General features: G+C 45.4%; 1 protein-coding gene across 3 annotated transcripts in view; it reads left to right on the top strand.

Annotated features, from left to right (window-relative positions):
* LOC106561324 (serine/threonine-protein kinase WNK1) overlaps positions 1-19,645 on the top strand; it is a 66,372-nt gene that overhangs the window by 29,903 nt on the left and 16,824 nt on the right. For all 3 annotated transcript variants that reach the window (XM_082957274.1, XM_082957275.1, XM_082957273.1), the window contains exons 3-6: positions 15,328-15,500; positions 15,659-15,879; positions 17,521-17,678; positions 19,477-19,565. In XM_082957274.1, coding sequence (XP_082813400.1) covers positions 15,328-15,500; positions 15,659-15,879; positions 17,521-17,678; positions 19,477-19,565 — 641 coding nt within the window. The remainder of the gene's footprint in view (positions 1-15,327; positions 15,501-15,658; positions 15,880-17,520; positions 17,679-19,476; positions 19,566-19,645) is intronic.

Genomic DNA, 19,645 nt, shown 5'->3' with positions numbered 1-19,645 from the left:
GTACTGCAGTGCATCTCCTCATGGACTTCACCAGATTTGCCAGTTCCTTGCTGTGAGATGTTACCCCCCTCTTCCACCAAGGCACCTGCAAGTTCCCCAGACATTTCTTGGGGGAATGGCCCTAGCCCTCACCCTCCGATCCAACAGGTCCCAGATGTGCTCAATGGGATTGAGATCCAGGCTCTTCGCTGGCCATGGCAGAACACTGACATTCCTGTCTTGCAGGAAAAAGTGCACAGAATGAGCAGTATGGCTGGTGGCATTGCCATGCTGGAGGGTCATGTCAGCATGAGCAAACAGGAAGGTTACCACATGAGGGAGGAGGATGTCTTCCCTGTAACGCACAGTGTTGAGATTGCCTGTAATGACCACACGCTCAGTCCGATGATGCTGTGACACACCGCCCCAGACCATGATGGAACCTTCACCTCCAAATCGATCCCGCTCCAGAGTACCGGCCTCGGTGTAACGCTCATTCCTTCGACGATAAACGCGAATCCAACCATCACCCCTGGTGAGACAAAACCGCAACTCGTCAGTGAAGAGCACTTTTTGCAAGTCCTGTCTGGTCCAGCGACGGTGGGTTTGTGCCCATAGGCGACATTGTTGCGGGTGATGTCTGGTGAGGACCTGCCTTACAACAGGCCTACAAGCCCTCAGTCCAGCCTCTCTCAGCCTATTGCAGACAGTCTGAGCACTGATGGAGGGATTGTGCGTTCCTGGTGTAACTCAGGCAGTTGTTGTTGCCATTCTGTACCTGTCCCGTAGGTGTGACGTTTGTATGTACCGATCCTGTGCAGGTGTTGTTACACGTATTCTGCCACTGCGAGGACGATCAGCTGTCAGTCCTGTCTCTCTGTAACGCTGTCTCTGGCGTCTCACAGTACAGACATTGCAATTTATTGCCCTGGCCACATCTGCAGTCCCCATGCCTCCTTGCAGCATGCCTAAGGCATGTTCACGCAGATGATCAGGGACCCTGGGCATCTTTCTTATGATGTTTTTCAGAGTCAGTAGAAAGGCCTCTTTAGTGTCCTAAGTTTTAATAACTGTGACCTTAATTGCCTACCGTCTGTCTGTAAGCTGTTAGTGTCTTAACGATCGTTCCACAGGTGGATGTTCATTAATTGTTTATGGTTCATTGAACATGCATGGGAAACAGTGTTTAAACCCTTTAAAATGATCTGTGAAGTTCTTGGATTTATCTTTGAAAGACGGTCCTGAAAAAGGGAAGTTTATTTTTTTTGCTGAGTTATATATACATTCAGTTGAAGTCAGAAGTTTACATACACCTTAGCCAAATACATTTAAACTCCGTTTTTCACCATTCCTGACATGTAATCCTAGTAAAAATCCCTGTCTTAGGTCAGCTAGGATCAACACTTTTATTTTAAGAATGTGAAATGTCAGAATAATAGTTGAGAGTGATTTATTTCAGCTTTTATTTATTTCATCACATTTCCAGTGGGTCAGAAGTTTGCATACACTCAATTAGAATTTGGTAGCATTGCCTTTCAATTGTTTCACTTGGGTCGAACATTTCGGGTAGTCTTCCACAAGCTTCCCACAATAAGTTGGGTGAATTTTGGCCCATTCCTCCTGACAGAGCTGGTGTAACTGAATCAGGTTTGTAGGCCTCCTTGCTCGCACACGCTTTTTCAGTTTTGCCCACAAATGTTCTGTATGATTGAGGTCAGGGCTTTGTGATGGCCACTCCAATACCTTGACTTTGTTGTCCTTAAGCCAATTTGCCACAACTTCGGAAGTATGCTTGGGGTCATTGTCCATTTGGAAGACCCATTAGCGACCAAGCTTTAACTTCCTGACTGATGTCTTGAGATGTTGCTTCAATATATCCACATGGTTTTCCTGCCTCATGATGCCATCTATTTTGAAGTGCACCAGTCTCTCCTGCAGCAAAGCACCCCCACAACATGATGCTGCCACCCCCGTGCATCACAGTTGGGATGGTGTTCTTCGGCTTGCAAGCCTCCCCCTTTTTCCACCAAACATAACTATGGTCATGATGGCCAAGCAGTTATTTTTTTGTTTCATCAGACCAGAGGACATTTCTCCAAAAAGTATGATCTTTGTCCCCATGTGCAGTTGCAAACCGTAGTCTGGCTTTTTTATGGTGGTTTTGGAGCAGTGGCTCCTTCCTTGCTGAGCGGCCTTTCAGGTTATGTCGATATAGGACTCGTTTTACTGTAAATATAGATACTTTTGTTCCTGTTTCCTCCATTTTCACAAGGTCTTTTGGGATTGATTTGCACTTTTCGCCACAATGTACGTTCATCTCTAGGAGACGGAACACGTCTCCTTCCTGAGCGATATGACGGCTGCGTGGTTCCATGGTGTTTATACTTGCATACTATTGTTTGTACAGACGAACGTGGTACCTTCAGGCGTTTGGAATTTGCTCCCAAGGATGAACCAGACTTGGGAGGTTTACAATTCTTTTTCTGAATTCTTGGCTGATTTTCTTTTGATTTTTCTAATTTGTCAAGCAAAGATGCACTGAGTTTGAAGGTAGGCCTTGAAATACATCCACAGGTACACATCCAATTGACTCAATTAATGTCAAGTAGCCTTTCAGAATCTTCTAAAGCCATGACATAATTTTCTGGAATTTCCCAAGCTGTTTAGAGGCACAGTCACCTTAGTGTATGTAAACTTCTGACCCACTGGAATTGTGAAATAATCTGTCTGTAAACAATCGTTGGAAAAATTACTTGTCATGCACAAAGTAGATGTCCTTGCCAAAACTATAGTTTGTTAACAAGAAATTTGTGGAGTGGTTGAAAAACGAGTTTTAATGACTCCAACCTAAGTGTATGTAAACTTCCGACTTCAACTGTATGTGTAGCTTATTTTTAGATCTGCTTTCCATTTATCAACCCACAGGCTTTGGAGTGTGTAGTCAACCAATGTTCGCAACAACAACAAAAAAATCAGCTGAGCGGCAATTTGAAAGTTTTGAAAATTCTGTGCAACTTCCGGTGAGCGTTTACTGTGAACACGGAGGATGTACCCGCTTAAAGTTAGTTTTAACAGAGGCCCAGTAGCCTACTGTGGCTGTTTGATCATAATATAGGTCTACCAGAGTCGCCTACTATCAAAACAATGGAGGAAAAATGCATCCCATAACATTTTAACATGGAATTAGCTGTTCTGTCATTCAGCCTACAGTAGCAGCCAATGTGTGGTGTTCAATGTCTACATTCCGTGAGACTTGCAGGTCTTGACGTAAACCTGTTTATCCACTTGTCTTTCAGAGAAGGTGACTGAATGTTGTTTGATGCTAGAAACCACTTTACGTAGTAAGTCATTGTTCTCATACCATTAACAGAGAATCTGACAAATTATGCTACTCTCTGTCTATTGGGTACTTAGCTTATTCAAGTCTGTCTCAAAATGCAACACTGCTCCTTTAAGACACCAAAAATCCCTTAAACATGATTCGCTTTTCAAAGATTGCCAGAAATGCACACATTTTGTGCTCCTGTTGGAAGCAACCATTCCCCCATTGACTACAAATTAGCTGTAATTGCGCTGATAACTCACTAACTAGGAAAGAATATGAATAAATGTGCACAGGTGGCTACATGCAGCTCTCACTTTGATATCAAACCGAGCGGATCTACACACGACCGCTCATACTGGAGCCTAAACACAGTCCAGTTCAAAGTGAATTGCACAGATCCGTATATGTTAATGTCTATTTGCATATAGGCCTACTACAGCTCTGATTGGTTATGGTGGACCGGTCTGTGTAGAGTGAGAGTCGTGCCTGTCAATGCAATAGAATCCTATTCCAATGCGCTCTGCCAACAAGAACAGTTTTACATATTAAATCTTGCATAGTTCATTTTGTTTCAGTATATTACATTGGAAGTGGCTAATGCGTTGATTCGATCACAATTGCCACAGTAGAGCGAACCATTGATAATGTTAACTAAATGGGAAAACTGTAGAACGTTGAGTGAAGTTCAATCTCGTGCTTCTCTGCCTGGACTCATATTTCTTCTTTGTGGAAGTCTGAGGGGAGCATTTGTGGTCAGACACAATCATTCTAATTCCATGATACCCTAGACCCACTCCAATTTGCATACCGCCCCAATAGGTCCACTGGCGATGCAATTGCCATCACACTGCCCTAACCCATCTGGACAAGAGGAATATCTATGAAAGAATGCTGTTCATTGACTACAGCTCAGCATTTAACACCATAGTACCCTCCAAATTCGTCATTAAGCTTGAGACCCTGGGTCTCGACCCCGCCCTGTGCAACTGGGTCCTAGACTTTGACGGGCCGCCCCCAGGTGGTGATGGTAGGAAACATCTCCACCCCGCTGATCCTCAGCACTGGGGCCCCACAAGGGTGTGTCTCAGCCCCCTCCTGTACTCCCTGTTCAACCACGACTGTGTGGCCATGCACGCTTTCAACTCAATCAAGTTTGCAGACAACACTACAGTAGTAGGCTTGATTACCAACAATGACGCTACAGGGAGGAGTTGAGGGCCCTCGGAGTGTGGTGTCAGGAAAATAACCTCACACTCAAAGTCAACAAAATAAAAGAGATGATCATGGACTTCAGGAAACAACAGAGGGAGCACCCCCCTATCCACATCGACGGGACAGTAGTGGAGAAGGTGGAAAGTTTTAAGTTCCTCGGCGTACACATCACGGACAAACTGAAATGGTCCACCCACACAGACAGTGTGGTGAAGAAGGCGCAATAGCGCCTCAACCTCAGAAGGCTGAAGAAATTTGGCCTGTCACTTAAAACCCTGACAGATTTTTACAGATGGACAATCAAGAGCATCCTGTCTGGCTGTATCACCGCCTGGTACGGCAGCTGCACCGCCCTCAACCACAAGGCTCTCCAGAGGGTAGTGAGGTCTGCCCAACGCATCACCGGGGGCAAACTACCTGCCCTCCATGACACCTACAGCACCCGATGTCACAGGAAAGCCACCCGAGCCACTGCCTGTTCACACCGCTACCATCCAGAAGGTGAGGTCAGTACAGGTGCATCAAAGCTGGGACCGAGAGACTGAAAAATTGCTTCTATCTCAAGGCCATCAGACTGCTAAACAGCAATCACTAACAGAGAGGCTGCTGCCAACAGACTCAAATCTCTGGCCACTTTAATAAATTGACTTAATAAAGGTATCACTAGTCACTTTAAATAACGCCACTTAAATGTTTACATATCTCATATGTATATACTGTATACCATCTACTGCATCTTGCCTATGCCGCACGGCCATTGATCATCCATATATTTATGTGTACATATTCTTATTCATCTCTTTACATTTGTGTGTATTAGGTAGTTGTTGTGAATTTGTTACATTACTTGTTAGATATTACTGCTTTGTCGGAACTAGAAGCACAAGCATTAAGCTACACTCGCGTTAACATCTGCTAACCACGTGTCTGTGACCAATAAAATTTGATATGATTTGAATGTAAAATCATAAAGGTGTCTACGAAAGATTCCATTGACCCACGCAAAACTACGTGCTGCTTTTCTCTCCCTCCCTCCCTGCCTGTAACCCAGTCCACCCATGTCTCTGTGGACCTAAGTCACTACAGTATTAAATACACAGCTCTTCACTGGCATGGCACCAGTCAGGTTTCAACTTATTGTTTTACTGCATGTTAGTGCCAAGAGCCTCTTGAGGCCTATCTGATCTGGCTGGGCCACAGTACCTTGGGTATTGAAGCGAAGTTGTTGCTGCTCCATGTGTATTGATTTCTCTGTGTTGTCTATATCTTAAGCATGTGTGGTCAGACAGACATGAAAGGGACAGTACGTTTTGGTATTTGACTGACAGCACAATTCTTGTGGATTTAACTATTGTACACTACACACACACCAGTGTAATGTTGATTAAAAAAAAGCCAAGGCAAAAAATTGCACCCAACTGTTATTGTAGTAAATGTACATTGTGTACAAGTTATGTCTAGGGTTGTCACGATACCAGTATCCCGATACTACGAAACTTGATTTTCAATGGCAAAAAGGAAAACGTAAAGCAGACTAAACCTACTGGATGTAAAATATTGTGTGCCACAGCTTGGAGAATAAATGTGATTCTGGGTGACAACATAAGGCTGCTAGTTTCCAACATTAGGGCTGTTTTCCTCAGGAAATTCAGTCTGCTTTATGTTTTGTTTCCTTGCCACAATACCTGAGGATCGCGATACTGGTATTGTGACAACCCTAGTTATGAAAGTGATCATGTTGAAATGCGTTCCCTGATGTATCTGTAGGTTGTTTAGGATATTGAAATTAATCAGACTCGGGCAGGAACCTGTTTTAGTGGAAGAGCCTGTTGATCTGTGTTCATCAGCGCATATGTTAATCAGACTTGCTATTGCTTGCTCTACGGAAGTGTGAGATGAAGCTGGAAGCATTTGAATGCAACAGCACTACTCCAGACAGCAACACATTTGACAAGTTTCCCCACATAAAGCTCCTTAATCTTGTTTTAGTGTTAAAACAACAAACAAAATGTTAATAAAATGGCCCCTTAATACTTTCAATCTGGAAGCCATATGTCCATACTGGTCTGGTAAAAACGTTGAATCATCCACCCACCTGTGCGCACACACCCTCTGTCTCATTCGGATCTCACATTGCAGGCATGTTTGAACAAGAAATAGGTCACCGCATAGGAGGGGGGGAGGAGGAGACTTCTCTCACCCGGCCTCAATGAAGCATGTCATCCCCCCTCCCGTCCTCCTTTGGCTGAGCCCCAGCATAGAAAGCTGAGCAGGACAACTGTGAGGCAGGCATCCTTCAGAAGGCCTGGTGCAGAAGGTTGCCAGCCTGGCTCAGAGCTGGTATAATCCAGGGACTGCCACGATGCCAGCTGGTCAGGCTATGTTCCCCATAGTATTCTAGTGGCCTCTCCTTGTCTCTTCTCCCAACTGCTCTTCAATGGCATTCCAGAGCTATGTTGGAGCAACTGTGCTGCCATTCTGGACCATATGTGTTCGAGGGCCTGTAATATGATCCTCTGAAATTCCCTTCAGTCAATCACTATGTGGAGATGAGTGACCCCTCCCATAGACTTTTGCATCCATAGCTGTTAACCCATTGATGGGTTTAAAATGTTATGGAGGGGTCATCGTTTCAAGGGATGACTATATTCGGTTTGGCCAGTGAAGGCTTAACATCCCATCCATCCACGTGGCAAAACCAATGTGTTTCTTCCATTGCGGCCAGTGACACACAAGGTAACCATTTTGTGCCAAAACACTCGTTAGCTATTGTATTAGAAAGCTGACCGCTGTGGAATTAGGAAACCATTCTGTGCCAGAATTTAATGGTTATTTTCCAACCCGCAATGTTGTTTTAACGAGATTAGCCATTTCCGAGGTTCGTACAAGCAGGATTTCTGGCTGGCTTCTGGCTAACTCTGTTAGCGTGATCTGATGTGATTTAGACTAGAGATTTCTAGAGGCTTCTCTGTACAAAGACAGTCCTTGTTTTTTAAATCTTAATCTAATGGATAAAGAGGGGAAGACTGAAGCTTTGCTGTAGCTCTTTTATGTTTTGTGTGAACCAAAGAAAATGCTCAATCTAATGTGATCAGGAGGATAAGCAGATCTGTATGAGCTTGTTGCTCTGAGCTCAAACAGCCTCTCCTAGCTGGTTAGCTGGCTTGTACTTCATTAATTTAATACATTTTCTAGTGAATTTACACCTGGGAATATTTTTCTGTGACATTTGTTTCCCGTATGTCAGCAAAACATCTTCAATGTCAATCATTAGCTTTGCTCCTGGACCTTGACAAGCAAAAGCAGTCATTCATTGGCCAACATCACATGTGTCAGTACCATTAAGGCACTATATAGCCAGAACGCCTGAGATACCATGTGCTTCACCCTCTCTGCCCCCCCACCTCTGCCCCCCCCATACTGCCGTACACCAGCTCTCCACACACACAATCTCGCTAGTTGCTACACACAGTCAGTTAAGAACAAATTCTTATTTACAATGACGTCCTAACCCGGACGACGCTGGGCCAAACGCTGGGCACACACCCGCATGCATGCATGCACTCACTAACCGACATATGTTATGGGGTTAATGTGTATGTGTGAGTTTTCTACCAGCCTCCACTGACCTGCGGAACTCAGCTAGTCATTTTGTTAGTCCAGCTCTAGTTCAGCTTGGCTGACTGCTCATCTCTCTGTATATGCTGAACCACTAACCTCTACTGTCATGCCCTGTGGCCATCTGGGAGCTCCACACATGCATGTAAAATGTATAGAGGACACCGCAATTGGAAGTAGCAGTTGATGGATTGTAGCCAAACAACATCAGTCAAGTATGCAATCAATCTATCACCAAATCTATGTGAGGGCTAATTGATTAAAGGTGTTACGGTCTTATCGATGGAAAATAGGTGCCCTGCCACTGTTGCCAGTATGGCCTGAGTCAGACCAGTGAAACCGCTTCCCTTTAAGTGTATTTTCCCCCAATGTCATCCTCAGAGCAGAGACCTGACAGAGCCAGGCCTCAGAGTGGGCACAGACCCTTCTATTTTTCCTTGCTCTATTTATAGACTACATAGGTTATTTATGACAGCCTTTGCCTGGTAGCAGTGTGTGCTCTTCCATGGAAGCCTGGGTCTGACTGGCTTTAGAGCGGATCCATAATGCTCTATGTGGAAGCGGCCTCACAGCACCTGGGACATTTGACAGCCCAGTGCTGGCTGTTGTGCCAGGAATCTCCCCTCGTTAAGAAGTAAAAAAGGCATACACCTGCTAGCTATTTCTTATCCATGCTAGGGTATCGGCTTGAAATACAGCAGTGGCAACATAGCTATTTATTGAGCTGACTCATTCCCAGTCTGACACACACACTGAGAGCTGCTGCTGTGACTCACGACTGCAGTCTAGTCACTCATTACTGCTGTTGCCTGCCCACTGAATGGCTGCCAGCTGCCTGCCACCCAGGGATTTATTACTGCTTTATTCCTGTATTTTATAGGTCCCTTCCTTTGGCTGGCACACCTTTCAAATGACATTTGAAGGATGTTGGCTGTGTCTCAAGTCTCCACTAGCTTCCTTGCCTTTTCTCTTTTCCTTTACCACCACTGTTGTGAGAGAAGGTGGTCATATATTTTCACCAGCTAGTTTTAGAAGACAATTAGCAGAGGAAAGTAGGGCTGGAAGGGAGCCATTGCACCCGTGTTAATGTTGTGGTGGTCTTGGCCATCTCCCCTGGTGGTGACCGCTATAATCTGTTTATGGGTCCCCTTAGCTACAGTCAGTAGGCTGTGCTGTGATTGACAGAGATGCATCCATCAGCAGATTATGCGGGCTGAGGCCCCCTGGTCTGCGAATCTCAAAGCGCGTGCGTCTGCCAATTTTTGGTCTCAGATGGTGTTTTTGGTCTCAGATGCTATGTGCCCATGCGACCTGAACTTGGGATATGTTCCAGGGTGTCAGTCGGTGCCTGTGCTCTGGTCCAGGGCATTATGTTAGTATAGTAGTGTAGCCATCTGTGTGTGCAGGATTAATTTAGTTTTGATCATTTTTTTAAATACAATGTTAATGCCAAAAATCATTACAACCAAGCAACCACTTCTTGTGTTGTATCTGTCACCTTGATAAATTGGCTACACTGACTAGCTAGCTGCTGCTACTACTACTAATAGAAAAGATACTGATTGGCTCCGAGACAAGAACGATACTTTAGTTTGAAATGATTTGGTGTAATTCGGGAAATGAATTGATGCAATACGATTCGATGCAGTGCATTTTTTTGCATGAACACATTTATTTTCCATTTTAAATCCATATCTGCTGCTGATGGGAGCTCAGGAGCTGCATAAAACATTTTCCTACTTTTCCCATAATTTCTCTAACGTTGTCAGTTGCATAAAACATTTTAAGGTGACTTTCCCCCTTAAATTTAAGTGAGAAGGTTCATGGTGCCCATGAGGTCCCTTAAGTGCTTAATTCAGTACATAAACTCAGCAATAAAAGAAAAGTCCTCTCACTGTCAACTGCGTTTATTTTCAGGAAACTTAACGAGTGTAAATATTTGTATGAACATGACAAGATTCAACAAGTTCCACAGACATGTGACTAACATAAATGGAATAATGTGTCCCTGAACAAAGGGAGGGTCAAAATCAAAAGTAACAGTCAGTATCTGGTGTGGCCAACAGCTGCAGTAAGTACTGCAGTGCATCTCCTCCTCATGGACTGCACCAGATTTGCCAGTTCCTTGCTGTGAGATGTTACCCCACTCTTCCACCAAGGCACCTGCAAATTCCCAGATATTTCTGGGGAGAATGGCCCTAGTCGTCACGCTCCGATCCAACAGGTCCCAGACGTGCTCAATGGGATTGAGATCCGGGCTCTTCACTGGCCATGGCAGAACACTGACATTCCTGTCTTGCAGGAAAACATGCACAGAATGAGCAGTATGGCTGGTGGCATTGTCATGCTGGAGGGTCATGTCTGGATGAGCCTACAGTAAGGGTACCACATGAGGGAGGACGATGTCTTCCCTGTAACGCACAGCGTTGAGATTGCCGCCCCAGACCACGACGGACCCTCCACCTCCAAATCGATCCCGCTCCAGAGTACAGGCCTCGGTGTCATGCTCATTCCTTCGACGAATGAAGGTAAATAAAAAACACCTTTGCCCGCTTCGGTTGCAAGATAGCATAGTGCCACCGATGCGGCACGCTACCAAGGACTGTGGGTTCTCCTTCTCCGTGGTTGACGTGAGTAAGACATTTAAACGCGTTAACCCTTGGAAGGCTGCCGGCCCAGACGGCATCCCGAGCCGCGTCTTCAGAGCATGCCCGGACCAGCTGGCTGGAGTGTTTACGGACGTATTTAATCTCTCCTTATCCCAGTCTGCTGTCCCCACATGCATCAAGATGGCCACCAGTGTTCCTGTACCCAAGAATGCAATGGTAACTGAACTAAATGACTATCGCCCTGTAGCACTCACCTTTGTCTTCATGAAGTGCTTTGAGACTTGTCAAGGATCATATCACCTCCAGCTTACCTGTCACCCTAGACCCACTTCAATTCGCTTACCGCCCCAATAGGTCCACAGACGATGTAATCGCCATCACACTGCCCTATCCCATCTGGACAAGAGGAATACCTGTAAGAATGCTGTTCATTGACTATCTCAGCATTCAACAGCATAGTACCCTCCAAGCTCATCATTAAGCTCGATGCCCTGGGCCTGAACCCTGCCCTGTGCAATTGAGTCCTGGACTTCCTGACGGGCCACCCCCAGGTGGTGAAGGTAGGAAACATCTCCACTTCGCTGACCCTCCACAATGGGGCTCCACAAGGGTGCATACTCAGCCCACTACTGTACTCCCTGTTCACCCACGACTGCGTGGCCAAGCACGCCTCCAACTCAATCAAGTTTGGAGACGGCGCAACAGTAGTCTTGATTACCAACAAAGATGTGGTGGGAGGAGTTGAGGGCTCTGGGGGTGTGGTGCCAGGAAAATAACCTCTCACTGAACGTCAACAAAACAAAGGTAGATCGTGGACTTCAGGAAACAACAGAGGGAGCAATCCCCCATCCACATTGTGGGGATAGCAGTGGAGAAGGTGGAAAGTTAAGTTCCTCGGCATACACATCACTGACAAACTGAAATGGTCCACCCACACAGACAGTGTGGTGAAGAAGGCGCAACAGCGCCACTTCAAATTCAGGAGGCTGAAGAAATTTGGCTTGTCACCTAAAACCCTCACAAACCGCAGGGCTCTCCAGAGGGTGGTGCGGCCTGCACAATGCATCACCGGGGGCAAACTACCTGCCCTCCCGGACACCTACAACACCCGATGTCACAGGAAGGCCAAAAAGATCGACACCCACCCGAGCCACTGCCTGTTCACCCTGCTATCATCCAGAAGGCGAGGTCAATACAGGTGCATCAAAGCTGGGACCGAGAGACTGAAAAATTGCTTCTATCTCTAGGCCATCAGACTTAAATAGCCATCACTAGCACGTAGAGACTGCTGCCTATATATACAGACTTGAAATCATTGTCCAATTTAATAAATGGAACACTAGTCACTTTAATAATGATTACATATCTTGCATTACTCATCTCATGTGTATATACTGTATTCTATACAATTCTACTCTTAGTCTATGCCGCTCTGACATTGCTCATCCATATATTTATATATTCTTAATTCCATTCCTTACTTAGATTTGTGTATATTTGGTATATGTTGTGAAATTGTTAGATATTACTTGTTATATATTGCTGCACTGTCGGAACTAGAAATACAAGCATTTTGCTACACCCGCAATTCCATCTGCTAAACACGTGTATGTGACCAATATAATTTGATTTGAGGTGAACGGATGATCTCCGCATGTGTATTTCCCACCGTGAAGCATGGAGGTGGTGGTCTGAAGGTGTGGAAGTGCTTTGCTGGCGTCACTGTCTGATTTATTTAGAATTCAAGGCACACTTAACCAGCGTGGCTACCATAGCATTCTGCAGCGATATGCCATCCCATCTGGTTTGGGCTTAGTCCCACTATCATTTGTTTTTCAACAGGACAATGACCCAACACACCTCAAGGCTGTGTAAGGGCTATTTGACCAAGAAGGGGAGAGTTAGTGCTGCATCAGATGACCTAGCCTCCACAATCACCCGACGTCAACTCAATTCAGTTGGTTTGGGATGAGTTGGACCGCAGAGTAAAGGAAAAGCAGCCAACAAGTGCTCAGCATATATGGGAACTCTTTCAAGACTGTTGGAAAAACATTCCAGTTGAAGCTGGTTGAGAGAATTCCAAGTGTGTGTGCAAAGCTGTCATCAAGGCAAAGGGTGGCTACTTTGAGGAGCCTGAAATGTAAAATAACCCTTTTTTTTTTTTTACTACATGACTCCATATGTGTTATTTCATAGTTTTGATTTCTTCACTATTATTCTACATTGTAGAAAATAGTAAAAATAAATAAAAACGCTTGAATAAGTAGGTTTGTCCAAACTTTCGACTGGTACTGTATATAACAAACTAAACATTCACATACTGTTATAGAAGGTAAAGTTAAAACCCAAACCGATCCGTGCATCAATACCGCCCAGCCCTAATGTGTAGGGGTGAGGGGCCTGTTTGGGATTAGAAAAAAAGGGCAATGGTGGGTGGGGGTGAAGAATGCAGCTATTGAGTTCTGCCGTGGATGTTTTGTTTGACTGTTTCCACATGCACTGAAGAAAGAGCAAAGAAATTGGAAGGGGAACCACTGGCCCACACCACGGGCCCAGCAGGAACTGAAACTAGGTCAGTTGGTCAGGGGGCACAGCAAGCACCCCCTCGGCCCTGACATTCGCCGTCATCCAGGCTCAGGGTCACCCCTCCGACTAAAATATACTCTGGTTCCCTGTCACCCCCTCGGCCCTGACGTTCACCCTCATCCAGGCTCAGGGTCACCCCTCCGACTAAAATATACTCTGGTTCCCTGTCACCCCCTTGACCCTGACATTCCCCCTCATCCAGGCTCAGGGTCACCCCTATGACTAAAATATACTCTGGTTCCCTGTCACCCCCTTGACCCTGACATTCGCCCTCATCCAGGCTCAGGGTCACCCCTATGACTAAAATATACTCTGGTTTCCTGTCACCCCCTCAACCCTGTCCCCCTCCCCCTACAACAAATGCTGCCTCGTTTCCAAAGAATCCTCATCCCTCTCGCTCCTGTCTGCCAAAACCCCCTCCCTAGTAATGGCCCCCAACACTCATCAGTCAGACCTAAGCCCCAGAGTTGGAACAGCTCAGTTCCTCTTTAACTGCAGTGCAGTGTGCTGTTTCATTGTTCTTTTGTTGAGAAAGTTCTCTCTCCACTGTGCTCTCCTCAAACAATGGGGAGTGTTTCCTGGACAACCTGGCAGGGTGCCAGGTCTTTGACTGAGGGGATTCTATTCTGGGCTGGGTTGAATGGTGGTGGGTTGCCACTGAGGTTGCGCTGAGGTTTTATATTGTGGTCTGGTCTCAGTGCAAATGTAGGTCAGTCCAGCAGTATATCTGGCAACCCTGAGACGGAGGCTTATTAGCCTCATTTTGGCCTAACGACTCTGGCCATTTTTAATCTTGTTTTAGTATTTACAAAAGCCTATTGTAAAAGTAAAATTTGACTTTTTAATTAGAACAATTTATTGGCTGGCTCTTTTGATGAAGAAAATGTTGGTTCTTTTATTTGTCCAAAAATGTAGGGATTGGCTGTCATAAAGAGTTCTAGCCTACACATGCATGAAGGTATTTGACTTGTAATTGATATTCTGTCAGGGCTTTAGGCTGGCCACCTGTTGAACGTTGTGTTTGTATTAGAGCGCACTAGGAGTAGTAGTCTGCTTAATCTGTATGTTGACTTGAACTCTTTATCAGCAATCAATTGTTTCAAATAGATGCATGAAGCTGTATTGTCGTAGGCTGGCCTTGTCTGCTGAGTAGATTTATCTGTTTTTCCTGACCACATGACCTGACCAAGAAAAACGCCCGTCCCTACTGATGACATTTTGCGTGCTTTGCGATGTTAGACTGAGGGGAGTTGGTTAGTAGACAGGGGAAATTAGGTTTTTCAAATGTATCCACTTCACATTCATCTCTCACGCTTTGGCTCTTTTGTTTTCGTTTGGTGGAAAAGTAGGCCAAAGCTGCACACATTCCTCTCATGTCACTGCCCCACGCCAGAGAAAACATTGACAATTGCGCTACACCCCAGACTCTGTGTGTGTGTGTGTGTGTGTGTGTGTGTGTGTGTGTGTGTGTGTGTGTGTGTGTGTGTGTGTGTGTGTGTGTGTGAGCCAGCATGCACACGATTGTTTGATATTGTTTGAAAGCTGTTTCATCTGATGTGATAACCTGTAGGTCTAGAGGCTATAGGTTTACATACTAGTGTTCTTTATACTCTAAAGCACTTTCATCCAACTCGATGCCCCTTACAGCTTTGAAAGATACAAGTGCGGAAGCATTTTGTCTCAAGCATGCTAAAGACTTTCTAATTGTAGGCTAACTGACGGAAATGTTTGCACTTGTCCTCTTGCCAAGAGTTTAGTGAGCTAAGCATTCTTATTGTAAGAACAACACTAGGCCTAATTGCCAATATGTAGACTAACTGCTTTGACTTTGGCATACTAGTAATGGGCTACTGTTCCCATTGTTATTTGACTCTCCTGCATATAAAAAGTATTTGTCATATAAGCATGTAAGCTAAATCCACTCTTTTCAACTGTATTGACGCTCTCCCTCTCCTGTATGTAACATTAACGTTCCTATGATTTTTTTTCCCCCTGTAGGACCGTAAGCTGTCCAAGTCGGAGCGCCAGCGGTTCAAGGAGGAGGCGGGCATGCTGAAGGGGCTGCAGCACCCCAACATCGTCCGCTTCTACGACTCCTGGGAGGCCCCTGTTAAAGGCAGGAAGTGTATTGTGCTGGTCACAGAGCTCATGACCTCTGGAACACTCAAAACGTGAGTCTCACTTTCACACACAGACATCAACACCAGTCTATCATCATGATTAAATTGTTGGTCCTAGTTACCCAAATCAGTGAAATGTGATGAGGATGGTTGTGTGATGTCTATCTTTACCCCTATGTCCGTCCTGTTCTGTCCATCCGGTTCTGTAGGTATCTGAAGCGCTTCAAGGTCATGAAGATCAAAGTTCTGAGGAGCTGGTGTAGGCAGATCCTGAAGGGCCTTCACTTCCTCCACACCAGGGCCCCGCCTATCATCCACAGGGACCTGAAGTGTGACAACATCTTCATTACGGGCCCCACAGGCTCCGTCAAGATAGGAGACCTGGGATTGGCCACACTCAAGAGGTCCTCTTTCGCCAAGAGTGTCATAGGTAAGACCCCAACATCACCAGCTACCTTTTACTGTGCTCTGCTTTCTTCCTCACTACACTCCAATAGGGATATCTTGTGTAAGGTTATTATACTGTGGTTAACATTGAGGTTGTGAAGGGTTAGATTGGGGGGGGGGGTTTATTTATTCTCTTTTTTTTTTTGACTGACAATGTGGTTGGAAAGCAGACCACAATGTTTCAGCTCTCTTTTCAAACCACAGCTGAAGTGGAGGCCAGGCCGTGGGGAGACACTAACCCTCTCTTTACACACACTGTGTTATGTCAGCGAGTCCATCAGGGCTGGTTACTCGTGACAGAATTGATTTGATTCTCTTTTTCCTCCACAAAGTGAAAGTTCACTTTCAAGCTCCTACTGAGAGTAAGTCGTGCCAATTTCTGTGAAATATGAATCTCAATCCACTTGTCATGCTTTAACCGTCAGGCTAGCCAGGCCAGGGTTACAGGTATGGCCTCTGGTTATGTGTTCCGTCTCAGACTGGTCTTTGCTCTGTGGTTTGGAAATATGTGGTCTGTTTGCCAGTGATGCCAATAACGTTTGCCGTTTCTGTTTTTTGAAGGGTTTGCCCCTACAGGTTTTTGTCAGTGTTTGTCTCTGTCCTTTAAACAATTTCAGGAGCACAGAGAATAATGTCTGCTTTTTTTCTGTCTGGAAAGCCCCCCCCCCTTCCCACTTTCCTCTTCTCCTTTATCAGCCTTTTTGTTGTTGTTCTTTCACACTCTCGGGTATGTTTTGAGACTAGGCTGTAGCCTCAGCTGTGCTCCGTTCTGCAGTAAAGGAATAAGTAGGGTACTGCTGGTCAGTGAGTATTGTAATGGCCTGGTAAGTGTGCGAGTGCACTGTGACACACACCTTACAAAAAACTAATCATTTCAAATATCCATTTAGAGTTTTTCTGTGTAAGACCATTAGAAGATTGAGAGCAGAGTATCTGCTATTTGAATAAGGCTGGTGTCCAGAAATGCACTGTTTCACTAACTAGCTATGGGATCTGCTTCTCTCGGCCATCACCATAACACCTTACTCCCCAGGTCAAGGAGGACAGGTGAGTCAGACTACTCAAAGGTATGTTTGTATGAAACGGGTTATGTTTGAGGGTTTAGTTGTGAAATGTAAGGTCTTGACACAAGTTATTTCCATAGCTAGTTTTACTATTTGTGCCCCTTCTATGCCATTTTGAGGCCCCTGATCATTGATGCTCAACTCACTAACCAGGTTCTGACTGGTAAACCGGGCCATTCTTCAGCTTGTCAGTAGTTAAACTGACAGTGTGTGTCTAACACCAGTTTGGCGCCCCTACAATGTTTTCTGTACACCAGCCATCTTCTGTAGACTCCCTATACAAGGTGTCACCCCACAGATAACCAGGTCTTACACAGAGAAACTTGTGCCTCTTTCTCTACAGTCTAACTGAACCCGCACCCCCCCCCCCTTTTTCTTTTCTCTCCTTTCTCTCTTTCTCTACTCTCCTTCGCAGCTTCTGCTCACCTGGAGGCAGCGGAGGACCGGTCACTCTTCCTCCTCTTGGTTAGAGGAGAAGAGGGGCGTTTGGGGTGTGACACTCGGAGATGGAGACGAACACACAGAGACACAGAGTTCTGAATGGTTGTATTTGATTTAAGGTACCCCTGAGTTCATGGCGCCTGAGATGTATGAGGAGAAGTACGACGAGTCAGTGGATGTGTATGCCTTTGGGATGTGCATGCTGGAGATGGCCACCTCAGAGTACCCATACTCCGAGTGCCAGAACGCTGCACAGATCTACCGCAGAGTCACCAGCGTAAGTTTCCGCTGCCTCAACCCCAATTGCCTGTTGTCCTCGCTCTGCCACCCGCTCTCCTCCTCTTTCCAGTTCCCTCTTTACCTGCCCCTTCTCTCACTGCTAGGCTGTCCCTTTTGAGCTCATTTCTTTTTAATTTGCATCATTGGCCATTCTTTGCCACTTTTGTCTTTTCCTCCCCACTCTTTCTGTCTTCCCTGCGAGCCTTCTTTCTCTCTCTCCGTTACCTCTTTTCCCACCTCCTTCAATCCTGCAACCTACATTATTTTTCTCTATCTTTTGCACTTGTCATTTGTGTTGGGTGTAACTGGGGCTTGGCACACACACACACACACACACACACACACACACACCTCAGCATAGATACTTCATGCTTTATGGTTAGAAATGGGCCTTGAAGGTGAGCCTATTTTCTCACCAATCAGCATTGCCATTCTAGGAATGGAATGTCTGCTGCCAGTTTCAGTGAGCACAGTTGATCATCAGCTACGTTGGGAGGTAGTAGGTACACCTTCTCCACATGCCTGTTTCTTCCATGAGCGCCACATGACACAGGTTACTTTTTACCTTAGCTAAACATTGTTAAACTCCCTTGATAAGTAACATGCATTCCAGGAATCAGTATATACGCCACAGACGTATCGCATTGAGACCATCAGAAGTGTGCAACCTTGTGACTGTATCAGAGCTTCAGATATCATATAAGACAGTCTGCTGCTGTCTCTGTAGACCTATCCATCACTGGACACTATCACACATACACCCTCTGCTCCCTCCTCCATTCCTCCTTCTCACTCTTTACCTCCTTCACTTCTCCTTCCTCTCCCCTCATCAACCCTGTTTTCTGGAATCCATGCTCTCCCCCACCATTCTTCTCCCCAACTCCCAGCAACAGCACCAGCCCCTAATCTTCAAAGAGTGGGAGTGTCACCATAACTCCAGAGTTCACATGTAGATTTCTAGGTTAGTGGTCCTCAGCAGCACAGGCCCTGGACACAGTGGGTTGCTGCTGAACCTTGCTCTGAGACAAGACTGCTGTACCTGGTGATTATGGAGCTCGCCAGCTTGTAGTCTTAAAACCGGGAAATAAGTTACCTCTGGTTTGTTCAGACATCCCTATGGTAATGCCATTCCCAAGGTCTGAGGTTAATACAGGCTTAGGAGATGTTGTACGTTTTGTTCTGAGATTAGTCAGTTAACATGACCTTTATAAATTATGAAGCCTATGTGATTTGTGTTTTCTTTTATTACATAAATTCTTCAAAATTCACAAAACGTGATGTTAGCTGATGATGATTTATCTCATAGAACAGAATGTAAAGATCTCCTAAACCTGTGTTTACCAGAGACCTTATTTTCTGTGTTTATCCAAAACCCCTACAAAAATACCATTCATTTTCCTCATACGCTTTGTCCAACGAACCATCACGAAGTTAGTGCCTGTAAAAAGACTCCATTACTATTTGGCTCTTTTTCCCCTGAACAACTTTGTTTTCCCACAAGGAACACTCAAGTAGATCACATTACAATTACATGAGTTTGAACATATAGCGTGCACTGCAGCCCAATAGTGTTATACACTGTTCTCTGATATGAGGCGACAGAGCAACGCCACAGAAGGTGCAGATAGAAATATATTACATAGAACAGACGTACTTCTGTCATGTAAAATATGTCATAATTTCAGCTCTGTACAAGACATTTCTATCTGCAACCCTGGATAGACCCGGAAGTTAGAATCACGGAAACAGAGTGTTGACAATGTGTGGGATGTGACTGGGAGGTCTGTGTCTTACAGGGGGTGAAGCCGGCCAGCTTCGACAAGGTGGCGATCCCCGAGGTGAAGGAGATCATCGAGGGATGCATCCGACAAAACAAGGACGAGAGGTCAGCTCACATTCTCATTTTGATCATTAAGCAGACACTCTTATCCAGGGTGATTTGAGCTTCATAACCAGCTAATGAGA

Source organism: Salmo salar, chromosome 10 (assembly GCF_965601325.2).
Source record: "Salmo salar chromosome 10, fSalSal1, whole genome shotgun sequence".
NCBI classification, from domain to species: domain Eukaryota; kingdom Metazoa; phylum Chordata; class Actinopteri; order Salmoniformes; family Salmonidae; genus Salmo; species Salmo salar.
The sequence above is the reverse complement of the archived record's forward strand: the minus strand, read 5'-3'. Positions and strand labels throughout refer to the sequence as shown.